Source organism: Myotis yumanensis, unplaced genomic scaffold (assembly GCF_028538775.1).
Source record: "Myotis yumanensis isolate MYYU_CA2020_CCGP unplaced genomic scaffold, mMyoYum1.0.hap1 SCAF_9, whole genome shotgun sequence".
Taxonomy (NCBI): Eukaryota; Metazoa; Chordata; class Mammalia; order Chiroptera; family Vespertilionidae; genus Myotis; species Myotis yumanensis.
Genome location: NW_027223760.1, coordinates 9,838,583 through 9,850,807, shown reverse-complemented (window position 1 = coordinate 9,850,807; position 12,225 = coordinate 9,838,583). Strand labels below are relative to the sequence as shown.

Genomic DNA, 12,225 nt, shown 5'->3' with positions numbered 1-12,225 from the left:
TCTGATAATGGTTTATCTGTTTCTGTTGTGGATTCCCAAAGCTCTCTAATGTCACTAAAGTTAATCATACACTCTACTTTGTTGACCCATTCATTCAATAATTCATTGAATACATGCAGTTTACATATTTTAAAAAGCCTATTGTGCGGCCCTATTTGGTTTGGCTCAGTGGATAGAGAGTCGGCCTGTGGACTGAGGGGTCTGGAGTTTGATTCTGGTCAAGGGCACTTGCCTGGGTTGTGGGCTCAATCCCCAGTAGGGGGCGTGCAGAAAGCAGCTGATCAATGATTTCTCTCATTATTGATGTTTCTATCTCTCCCTTTCCCTTCCTCTCTAAAATCAATAAAAATATAAAAAAGAAAAAATTAAAAAATGAAGAAAAAAGCCTAATGTGTGCCAATATCTGGGTTATGTGTAGGAAATATGACAATATAGCAGCCAGCAAGGTAAACACAGTGCTAGCTTTGGAGATCATGTATTTTTCTTTCCTGTCTAGACCATGACTAGACTGCAAGGTCTTTGAAGCCAGACACTGCAACTACAGTGGGGCCTTGACTTACGAGTGTCCCGACTAATGAGTTTTTGCTTTGAGTTGAGAGCTAAAATTCGGGTTATGAGCCAGCTTCAGATACCCCACTGTTAGTTGGCGCAGTGAACGTCACAGTGAACCCCACAACATCAGCCCAGCATCACGTGTCTCACTCGTTCACTGTTGATTTGACATGCGAGTAATTTGAGTTACAAGCTCTGTCACGGAACGAATTAAACTCGTAAGTCAAGGCCCCACTATATCTCCTTTCTATATTCAGTGTACCATTCCGTACACACATTCTGGGCACTGAAAACATATTTCTTAAAAATTATTTTAAAAAATTTATTGATTTGAAAGAGAGAGATAGATTTTTTTGTTTCACTTATTTATATATTCATTGGTGGATTCTTCTATGTGCCCTGTCTGGGGAATGAACCTGCAAACTTGGTGTATTGGGACAACACTCCAACCAACTGAGCTCCTGGGCTAGGGCAGAAAACGTATTTTTTACATAAGTGAATAAATGAACAATGGCAACCTATAGTTTCATTCACTTCATCCAGACAAATACTGGGACCTTCAGTGAAACAGCTCTAATACATAGTTTTATAGTTGTATCCTTAGATCCCAGGCAATGTAAAATTATTTTAAAATTGGCTCATATGATTTAACTGATGTTTTATACTTAGTTGTGTCATTGTTCTGATATCAGTCCATGATTAGAAAACATAGAGATTTTTCTGGGCAGTAGCTTCATTACATTCCATTGATTCTTTTTCTACTCTACTGAGCTTTTAGACTCTTCTGCTTCGTTTACAGGTGTTACATAGATTGGGTCCAAGTTAGTCTTTACTTTTGCCTGCTAAACATTTGGAATTCCTTAAGTAACCAATAATTTAGGCAGAATTAGCGTTGGTTCCATTTTATATTTTATTTTCTCTCTGTATAGAGTGGTCTAAAGAGGAGATGGTAGTCTTGCTCTGAGAAAGGAAGGTCTTTCTTTGAGTTCCTTTTCACGACTTTGTGACTTCCGATGTCCTTTATTGTTTCATTTTTATATTTTGCATTTGAGATTTCCTTCTTTTCTCCTTATGCAAGACCATCTCCTTCCAACACCTGATTTATAACCGTTTTATCTTTTAATTAGTTTTTTAAAATCACTACTTTGTGTGGCATTTTAAATTTGTTGTGTACATTACTGAGCCAATAAGTGTAATGTTTAAGATGACAGGATCTGTATTCTGGCTTCATCCCTTTCTTGAGGAGTGGTAACATGTAGTCACTTAATCTCTAAGTCTTGGTGGCTTCATCTACATGCTGCAATGGAACCTATCTCCTAAGGCTCTACCAAGGATTAAATGAATGTGGATAAATTGCTTAGCACAGTGATTGGTAACTATTGCATATTATTGTCATTATTATTGCTTTTGTTGTAGTTGATATTAATAGTGCCTTAGATGGAAAAGGTCTAGGGCCCTGGGATCACCTCTGTGACTTCTCTTGTAGTCCTGATGTAACACAAATGCAAGCACTCTAATGAAGCTTTCCTAGCCAGTGGATGAAAAGTGAAAAATGAATTAGTTAATGCTATAAGTTCTGATTCAACATACTTTTTTTTAGAAGAGATACTTTCCATTTGTAGATATACAATGTACTCTAGCATTTAGTTACATTGTGTAAGAGATTCAGATTTGTGAATATGAAAATAGTACTTATAATGTATATTTCATAAATGCATCTAGATGAAGAAGAATAAACTAAAACTGTAAGATAATCTAAACAGCTACCCTAAAAAATTACCCATGGCATTTTAATGCAATGTTATTTTACCAGCACAAATTTAAAGTTCATAGTAATATAATTAGTAACATGTAAAATCTTTATTACCAATCTTAATCTTTTGTTATATGACTGAAAATTATTTTATGGCAGTACAATTAAAATAATGCTAAAAATGTCAGCATAACAAAATTAAACTAAAGTAACTACTACAATATGGTACCCCAAACCAGCTAATTTAAATGCAAAATACTTCATAAATGCTATTTATCTGAGTTAATGCATATTAAGGGCTTTAAGGAGTAGTTTGTGTAACTGAAATAAACAAAAAATAAGCACTGTGCAGCCATCTTTACTATTGTTTAACATGAGGGAAATATTAATTAGGTCTATAATAGGCCACTTGAGGAAAATGTATCCACATCACAGCTTAGTTAATATAAAGGGGGCTGGCAGGCTTTCACGGGCTTTTAAGAGGAAAGCTTGAAATGCTTAAAGTTGTCCTCATACAAATAATGGTATGTTGTTAACTTTGACAGCTAGACTGAAGATGCTCAGAATATTAAGTCTGTGATTTGAAAAAGGAGTTTCAAAATATTAGACCATTTTTTCTGTCATTCATAATGACTCTCCCAAAGTTTTGTTTTTATAAAGTGGGAATATGGAAGGGTTTAAAAATAAGATTATTAAAAAATTTAAATATGCCTGGTATAGAAACTAGAAAATATAGAAAAGTGAAAATAATTACCTAGATTTTCACCATCCATAAAATACTACACTTAATATTTAGTATATATGTTTCTTGTTTCTGCTCCTTCCTGGGTAATTTAAAAAATTAAATAAAAGATAGTTGTTATTATATCCTATAGAATATTTATATTTGTAATGTAAAGGAATCTAATGAAATACAAAAATCACTAATAATAATGAATCAACTGTACTTTCCTTGTATTATTTCAACCTTTCTTTTTGAGACCCTCAAAAAGTAATGCTAGTTATATATTTATTCCCAATTTTGTTTTATTTGCATGTAATTTTGAGGGTTATTCTTAAAAACATGGCTAGCATTTAAATGATTTTAGTAAACTTTGAACCATAAATTTGAGAGAAACTAGATGTTATAGTGTGTTTATTGCCATCTATAATAACAAAAGCATAATATTCAAGTAGACTGAACGGCTGAACAGCGAAACAACCGTCTGGACGACCTTCTGGATGACTTTCCAGACGAAGCCAGGGCTGCGAGGGCCTACTCTTACACGAATTTTGTGCATCGGGCCCCTAGTACTTCAATTGTTGACAATGGAACTTTGAAATGCCAGATGATGCTACACATAGCAATTGTTTGTATTATATTTTGTAGGTTCCCACACACCTGGAAAGTCCTGCCAGACATCAAGTAAAACCCTCCATGACCCTTGACCACCAGATCCTCAATCAGACTATTAAACGGTCCCATCCTTCAACGCAAAGCAGTGTGCTTGTGGTACAGCATGGACACCCATCCCTGGAGAGTGACCCTGGCATCACTGGAAATCCACTCACCACGTTGCTAACTCTTAGGAAAGAAGATGACAATGTGGAATGGCATGTATGTCTAACAGCTGCTTATGAAAATATATAATGAGTGTTTTTTTTAAGTATTCAAAGAAATTGAGGTTGACATTTTGATAGTAAAAATTTCAAATACAAATTCACTTAACAAAAGAGGTGTCTTAATTCATTAATTTGTAATAATTAGTTATGCACATTAATTATGTATAATACAATATAAAATTTATGTCAATACTCATTTCAGATATGTATCAATATAAGTCAAAATAATCTCTAATATATGTTAAGAATATTTAGCTTTGGGGGGGCATGGAAAGATCTTTGCTATAAAGTGTAAAAAATGAAAATATTTTCTTTTTTAATAAAGGAGATTTCCCTCAGCTGAGAATCAAGCACAGTCCTTCACAAGTAGAGTATTCAGTAACTACCGAAAGACTTATGGGTCCATTGCACATACTGGAACCTAGACTCTTGCCATTTTACTGATAATAAGCCAAACTTTATTCTGGAGTTATTTGGCTTTTATTAATATAAAAAACCTATACCTAGACTCTGTATGATAACCATTTAAAAATGTATTTTTTTTCTTAAGTTTCAGGTATACAGCATAGTGATTAGACAATTATATAATTTAAAGTGTCCCTCCCCCACCCCCAATATTTTCAGTACCCACCTGGCACCATATATACATAGTTATTATTGACTATATTCCCTATGCTGTGACTATTTTGTGACTATCCATTTGCACTTTTTGATCCCCTTAATATTTTCACGCAATACCCCACCCCACCTCCTCTATGGCTACCATCAGTTTGTTCTCCATATCTATGAGTCTGTTTCTGTTGTGTTTGTTCATTTGTTTTGTCCTGTGAAATAGTATGATATTTACATTTTTCTGCATAACTTATTTCACTTAGCATAATGCCCTCTAGGTCAGTGATGGCTAACCTATGACACGCGTGTCACAGGTGACACACGAACTCATTTTTTTGGTTGATTTTTCTTTGTTAAATGGCATTTAAATATATAAAATAAATATCAAAAATATAAGTCTTTGTTTTACTATGGTTGCAAATGTCAAAAAATTTCTATATGTGACACGGCACCAGAGTTAAGTTAGGGTTTTTCAAAATGCTGACATGCCGAGCTCAAAAGGTTCGCCATCACTGCTCTAGGTCCATCCATTCTGTGGTAAATGGTAAGATTTTATTCTTTTATTAGTAGTCCAGTAATATGCTATTATATACATGTACTATTACTTCTATAGCCAATCTCTACTGATGGGCACTTGTGTTGCTTCTATATCTTGGTTATTGTAAATAATGCTGTTATGAACATAGAGGTGCATATGTTCTTCCTTCCTTCCTTCCTTCCTTCCTTCCTTCCTTCCTTCCTTCCTTCCTTCCTCCCTCCCTTCCTTCCTTCCTTCCTTCCTTCCTTCCTTCCTTCCTTCTTTTTTTTAGTAAATGATGCATCTGTAATTTAAAACCAGAATTTGCTAATAGATAGATATTATACATATATGAGATAATATGTATAGATATATAGGCAATATATCTATATCTGTTTGCTTATTATTTTTTAAATTTAAATTGTTTATTGTTTAAAGTATTACATGAGTTTTCCCCCATTGACCTCTCCCCAGCTCCTCCCATCCCCCAGCACATGCCCTCACCTCCCTACTGTCTGTGTCCATTGGTTATGCTCATATGCATGCATACAAGTCCTTTGGTTGATCTCTTACACCCTTACCCCCGCCTTCCCTCATAGGTTGGACAGTCTGTTCAATGCTTCTATGTCTCTGGTTCTATTGTTGTTCACCAGTTTATGTTGTTCATTGTATGTTCTTTCAAATTAGTGTTTTGATTCCTTCAGATAAATTTCCAGAAGCAGAATTGCTGGGTCATAAGGCAGTTCCATACTGCTTTCCACAATGGCTGTACCAATGTATTCTCACCAACGGTGCATGAGGGTTCCCTTTTGTCATATAATTGCCAGCACTGGCTGTTTGTTGCTTTATTAATGACTAGAAGCCCGATGCATGAAATTAGTGCATGGTGGAGGGGTGTGTGTCCCTCAGCCCAGCCTGGACCCTCTCCAATCTGGGACATCCCCTCTCACAATCTAGGACTGCTGGCTCCCAACTGCTAGCCTGCCTGCCTGTCTGATTGCCCCTAACCACTTCTGCCTGCCAGCCTGATCACCCCCTAACCACTCCCCTGCCAGCCTGATTGATGCCTAACTGCTTCCCTGCTGGCCTGGTCACCCTTAACTGCCCTCCTCTGCTGGTTTGGTCACCTCCAACTGCCCTCCTCTGCCAGCCCAGTCACCCATAACTGCCCTCCCCTGCAGGCCTGATCGTCCCTAACTGCCCTCCCCTGCTGGCCATCTTGTGGCAGCCATTTTGTGTCCACATGGGGGCAGCCATCTTGTGAGTTGGAGTGATGGTCAATTTGTATATTACCTCTTTATTATATAGGACTAGTGGCCCGGTGCATGAAATTCATGCAGGGGGTTGGGGGGGGGGGGGTGTTCCTCAGCCCAGCCTGCACCCTCTCCAATCTGGGATCCCTCGGGGGATGTTTGCAGGCTGGCCACACCCTCTTCAGTGGGGGGGTTCACACTGGGGTGCCTGACCAGCCTGGGTAAGGGGCTGAGGGCCGTTTTCAGGCTGGCCATGCCTGCCCCCAACTGACCCCCACTGATGGCCTGCTTGCCCACAACTGCCCCCCCCCCCGCCAGCCTGATCACACCCAATGGCCCTCCCCAACATCCTGATCACCCACAACTGCCATCCCCTCTTGACTCCTAACCGCCTCTACCTTGGTCCCACCACCATGGCTTTGTCCAGAATGTCTGGAAGGTCTCCTGGAAGAATTCCCAGTCTAATTAGCATATTACCCTTTTATTAGTATAGATAGAGGCCTGATGCACGGGTGGGGGCCGGCTAGTTTTGCCCTGAAGGGTATCCCGGATCAGGGTGGGGGTCTCCACTGGGGATGGTGCCAGCCTGGACAAGGGGCTGGGGCAGTTTGCAGGCTAGCCACACCCCCATGGGGTGAGGGTCCCCACTGGGGGGGCGTGGCCAGCCTGGGTGAGGGGCTGAGGGCCGTTTTCAGGCTGGCCACACCTGCCAGCGGGGTCCCTCGCCCATATGGTTGTCTGGCCAGCCTGGGTGAGGGGCTGAGGGCCGTTTCAGGACCCCCCTCGGAGGCCGGCCCGGGCGACCCAAGCCTCCCACAAGCTCAGGCCAGCTCTGTGGTTGCCGCCCATAGGCCCCTCCTTCGGCGGCCAGCACAGGCTGGTGGAAGCTTGGCTTCCTCCATTGCTGGGGGCTACCGAAGCCTCCCGCCCACTCCAGCTGGCTCCGTGGCCGCTGCCATCTTTGTCCCGTTAATTTGCATATTCCCTCCTGATTGGCTGTGGGGTGTGGTCAATTTACATATTTGTCTATTATTAGTGTAGGTAGCCATTCTGACAGGTATGAGGAGATAGTTCATTCTGGTTTTAATGTTCATTTCTCTGATGATTAGTGATGTTGAGCATCTTTTCAGATCTCTATGTATGTCATCTTTGGAGAAGTGTCTATTCAGATTATCTGCTCATTTTTAATTGGATTGTTATTTTGGTGTTGAGTTGTATGAGTTCTTTATAAATTTTGAATATTAACCCCTTATCAGATGTATCATTGGCAAATATCTCCCCACATTCAGTAGATTGTATTTTTGTTTTGTTGATAGTTTTCTTTGCTGTAGAAAATCTTTTTAGTTTGTTGTAGTGCCATTTGTTTCTATTTTATTTATTTTTCCCTTGCCAGAGGGGATGTATCAGAAAAACAATTACTAAGAGAAATGTCAGAGATTTTACTTTCTGTTTTCTTCCAGTTTTATGGTTTTGAGTCTGACATTTATCTTTAATCCATTTTGAGATTTTCCTTGTATGTGATAAAAGAAGGATCTAGCTTCATTTTTTATATGTATCTGTACAATTTATCAAAAATCACTTATCAGACTATTTTTACCCAATATTTTTTCTTGCCTCCTTTGTTAAATATTAATTAAACATATGGTTATGGGTTTATTTATGGGGGTCTCTATTCTGTTCCATTGATCTATAGGTCTGCTTTTATGCCAGTGCCATTCTGTTTTAATTACTAGCCTTGTAGTATCTATACTAATAAAAGTGTAATATGCTAGTTAGACTGGGAGACCTTCCGGGAGACCTTCTGGCCATCTTTCTGGACAAAGCCATGTGGTGGGGCTGAGGCAGAGGCGGTTAGGGGTGATCGGGCTGGCAGGGGAGGGGTGATCAGGCCAGAAGAGGGGTCGGTTAGGGTTGATCAGACTGGCAGGCAGAGTGGTTAGGGGTGATCAGGCAGGCAGGTGAGCAGATAGGAGCCAGTGCTCCCGGATTGCGAGAGGGATGTCCGACTGCCGGAGTTAGGCCAGATCCCACAGGGATCGGTGCACATTGGAGAAGGTGCAGGCTAGGCTGAGGGACACCCCCCCACCCCTGCATGATCTTCATGCACTGGGCTACTAGTAATTTGATATCAGGTAGCCTGATACCTTTAACTTTGCTCTTCTTTCTCAAGTTTGCTGTGACTATTTTAAGTCTTTTAAGGTTTCATATAAATCTTTGGATTATTTGTTCTAGTTCAGTGAAATACACCATTGGTATCTTTATAGGAATTGTGTTGAACTTAAAGATTGCTTAGGTAATATAGACATTTAAATGATGTTAATTTCTTCTTAGTATAAAAATGATATATGCTTTCATTTTTTTGCATCCTGTTTGATTTCTTTCTTCAAATATTACCATTTTCTGAGAACAGGTTCTTTACCTCCTTTGTTAAATTTATTTCTATGCATTTCTTTATTTTTTGATATAATTGTAAATGGAATATTTTTTTTTAGTTTCCCTTGCTGATAGTTCTTTTTTTGTATACAAAAATATGATCCACTTCTGAATATTTCTTTTATATCCTGCTACATTTCTGAATTCATTGATCAGTTCTATTAGCTTTTTGGTAGAATCTTTAGGGTTCACTACATATAGTATCATGTCATCTGTAAATAATGGCAGTTTTACATCTTGTTTTCTAAATAGATGCCTTTTTTCCCCCTTTCTTATCTGATTCTGTGACCAGGATTTCTAGTACTATCTATATATATAAAAGCCAAGTGACTGGAATGATCAGAATGACCAGAATGACTGGAATGAACGGAAAGACTGGTTGCTATGATGCACACTGCAGCTGGCCAACCGGCCCAATCGGGGGCAGGGCCAGCTGGCCAACCTCCCACAGCCCCGCCCCCTGGCCCTGATTGTCCAGATCGGGGCAGGCTGGCTGGACCCCACCCATTCACGAATTCGTGCACTGGGCCTCTAGTGTTGAATAATAGTGATGTAAATGAATGATCTCTGTCTAGTTTCTACTCTTAAGGGAGACACTTGCAGTTTTCCCCCAATAAGTATAATGTTAGTTGTGGGTTTTTCAGATATTGCTTTTAATATGTTGCATGATGATCCCTCTGTTCCCACTTTCCTGATACTTTCTATCATTAATGGGTGCTCAGTTTTGTCAAATTTTCTACAGCTATTGATATGATCATATCATTTTTATTTTTCATTTTTGTAAAGAGAGGAAGGAAGAAGATAGAGAGATAGAAACATCAATGAGAGAGAAACATCATCAATTGGCTGCTTCCTGAATGCCCCTCCTGGGGATTGAGCCTGCAACCCGGGCATGTGCCCTGACCAGGAAGTGAACCAGCCACCAACCTCTTGGTTCATGGGTCAATTCTCAACCACTGAGACACACCAGTCAGACTCTTTCTTCTTCTAAAAGAAGTCCATTTAACATTTTTTTTGTAAAGCTAATTTGATGGTAATTAATTCCTTTAGCTTTTTCTTATCTGCAAACTTCATTATTTCTCCTTCAATTTTAAATGATCGTCAGTTACACTAATCTTGATTGTAGGTCCTTACTTTTCTTCACTTTGAATATTTCATGCCAAACCCTTCCAGCCTAAAATGGTTCTGTTGAGAAATCAGCTTACAGTTTAATGGGAGCTCTTTTGTAGGTAAGTCACTGCTATTTCAGCTTTTAGGATTTTGTTTTTGTCTTAGACCTCTGCCGTTTTAATTATGATCTGTTTTGGTGTGTGCCTCTTTGAGTTCATCTTGTTTAGGACTATCTTTTTTCATGGACTTGTGTGTCTTTTTTCTTCACCAGGTTAGAGAGTCCATTGTTTTCAACCCCTTGCTCTCTCGCTTTTCCTTTTGATACTGCTATGGTGCAAATATCGTTACTCATTATGGTGTCTCAGAGATCCCTTAAAATGCCCTTATTTTTTAAAAAAATCTTTATTCTTTTTGCTGTTCTGATTCAGTGTTTTCTGCTGCCTTGTCTTACAAATTACTGATTCAATTACCTGCTTCAACTCATCTGCTGTTGATTCTTTCAAGCATATTATTTATTTCAAATATTGTATTCTTCATTCCTGACTGATTCTATTTTATGGTTTCTGTGTCCCTTTTTACGCTTACTATCTCTTTAAATTTTCACTGAGTTCATCCATTCTTCCCCTAAGTCCCTTGAAAATCCTTATAATAATATTTTTGAACTCTGTATCTGGCAGAGTACCTGCCTCATTTCATTTAGTTCATTTTCTGGCAATTTAGCCTCTTCTTTCATTTGGGGAATACTTATTTGTCTCCCCATTTTGGCTGTCTCTATGTATTTGTTTGTGTATTAGGTAGATCTGCTATGTTTCCCAGTCTTATTATGGTGACCTTATATTGTAGGTATCCTGTGGGGATCATTTTCACAGTCTCCCTGGTCACCTGAGCTAGGTGCTCTGGCAATGTTCTTTGTGTGGGTTACGTGAGCCTGCTTGTGGTAGTTGTGTTTTGATTTTTGTTGGCCTGTTTGTGGATTGCCTTGACGCTTTGCTCACTGAAAGTGAAGATTGACCTGGACCACAGTGCACAAGCTGCTTTGCAATGACTGATCCCGCAAAGTAAAATTAGCCCCTGCAGTGTCTGGTGCCTGTTGAGATTTTCCCTTGGGATGTGTCTCTTGTGGAGCTAATTGTGCCATGCTCTGATGTGGTCTGAAGCCAACCACAAGGTAAATGTGTTGGTTCTGGAGCCTCTTGGGAGGGAATCTGGTGGAGGTCAGTGTCAGACACTGCCTGTGACTGGCTCTGGGCTACCTTTTAGGAGCTCCAAAGTGATCCACAAATTTTGGCCACCTCTGCTAGGCCTGGGTACACATGGGAGGGGCCAGGATTCAGACCATGGCTGACTGACATCAGCACTGAGTCCAGGTCAGGTTAGCAAAAGGCCCAAGGCACCCTGAAATCCACCTCTGTTTGCCAGACACCTGTTAGGCTCAGTCCTGAAAGAGCTTCTTGTGGTATACAAATTCTATGAGGTAGTTTCTTAGTGAGTCACCAGGTAAGGGCCAGTGGTGTTTACCAGGTTGATACAGATTCAAACTTCATGCTAGTGCTGGGTCTAAGGCCATTCAGCAATTGTCCCAGAGTACACCATAGCCATCCACCAGCTGCCAGAGGCCCAAGGATCTTTGTGGTAAGGCTGAGACTTAGGGAGTCTTCAGGGTGAGGCCAGCAGTATTTATCAGGCTAAAAACCACCAAGATTTGGCCATGGGGAGAAAGGGCTCTACATAGGAATGGTGGCACCCACTAGGTGGGCAAGAGAAAGAAAGCCCTCAACCTAGAGCCACACAACTCTGTTTCTGACAGTCCCAGAGTTTGCCCAGACCTCCTCAAGAGTCCCCCATGAACGTCTTTACTGTGGGCCCAAACTGGTGCAGGGGTCCTCAAACTATGGCCCGTGGGCCACATGCGGCCCGCAGAAAACATTTGTTTTTTTACTTCAAAATAAGATATGTGCAGTGTGCATAGGAATTTGTTCATAGTTTTTTTTAAAAACTATAGTCTGGTCCTCCAAAGGTCTGAGGGACAGTGAACTGGCCCCCTGTTTAAAAAGTTTGAGGACCCCTGGTACAGCATGCAGACTCCCACACAGGGTCCACGCTTGGAAGAAAGGAGCCACAGGGAGTCAGAAGGGTGAAGCCTCGTCAGTTTCCCGTGTGATGCCGTTTGATGCTCAACCCAGTAAAGATGATATCGCCGGGTGGTGTAGAAGAGGGCCTCAGCCTAGGACCTTGGCTGCTGTGCCATTAACCTTCTTCATAAAGCCACACTACCCAGTCCCTCCCTGCATGACTCTAGTTTGCTTTGATCTGCTTTACCTCAGTGATGTTCAGGATGAGTGGTCATGGGTGAGATTTTGTGTGATGGCCCTTTAAGAGGGGGCCTGATTTTC

At 40.4% G+C, this 12,225-nt stretch overlaps 1 protein-coding gene across 3 annotated transcripts in view; it reads left to right on the top strand.

Moving 5' to 3' along the window:
* TFEC (transcription factor EC) overlaps positions 1–12,225 on the top strand; it is a 77,896-nt gene that overhangs the window by 29,277 nt on the left and 36,394 nt on the right. For all 3 annotated transcript variants that reach the window (XM_070424965.1, XM_070424967.1, XM_070424966.1), the window contains exon 2: positions 3,675–3,902. In XM_070424965.1, the coding sequence (XP_070281066.1) occupies positions 3,723–3,902 (180 nt within the window). In that variant the 5' untranslated portion in view covers positions 3,675–3,722. The remainder of the gene's footprint in view (positions 1–3,674; positions 3,903–12,225) is intronic.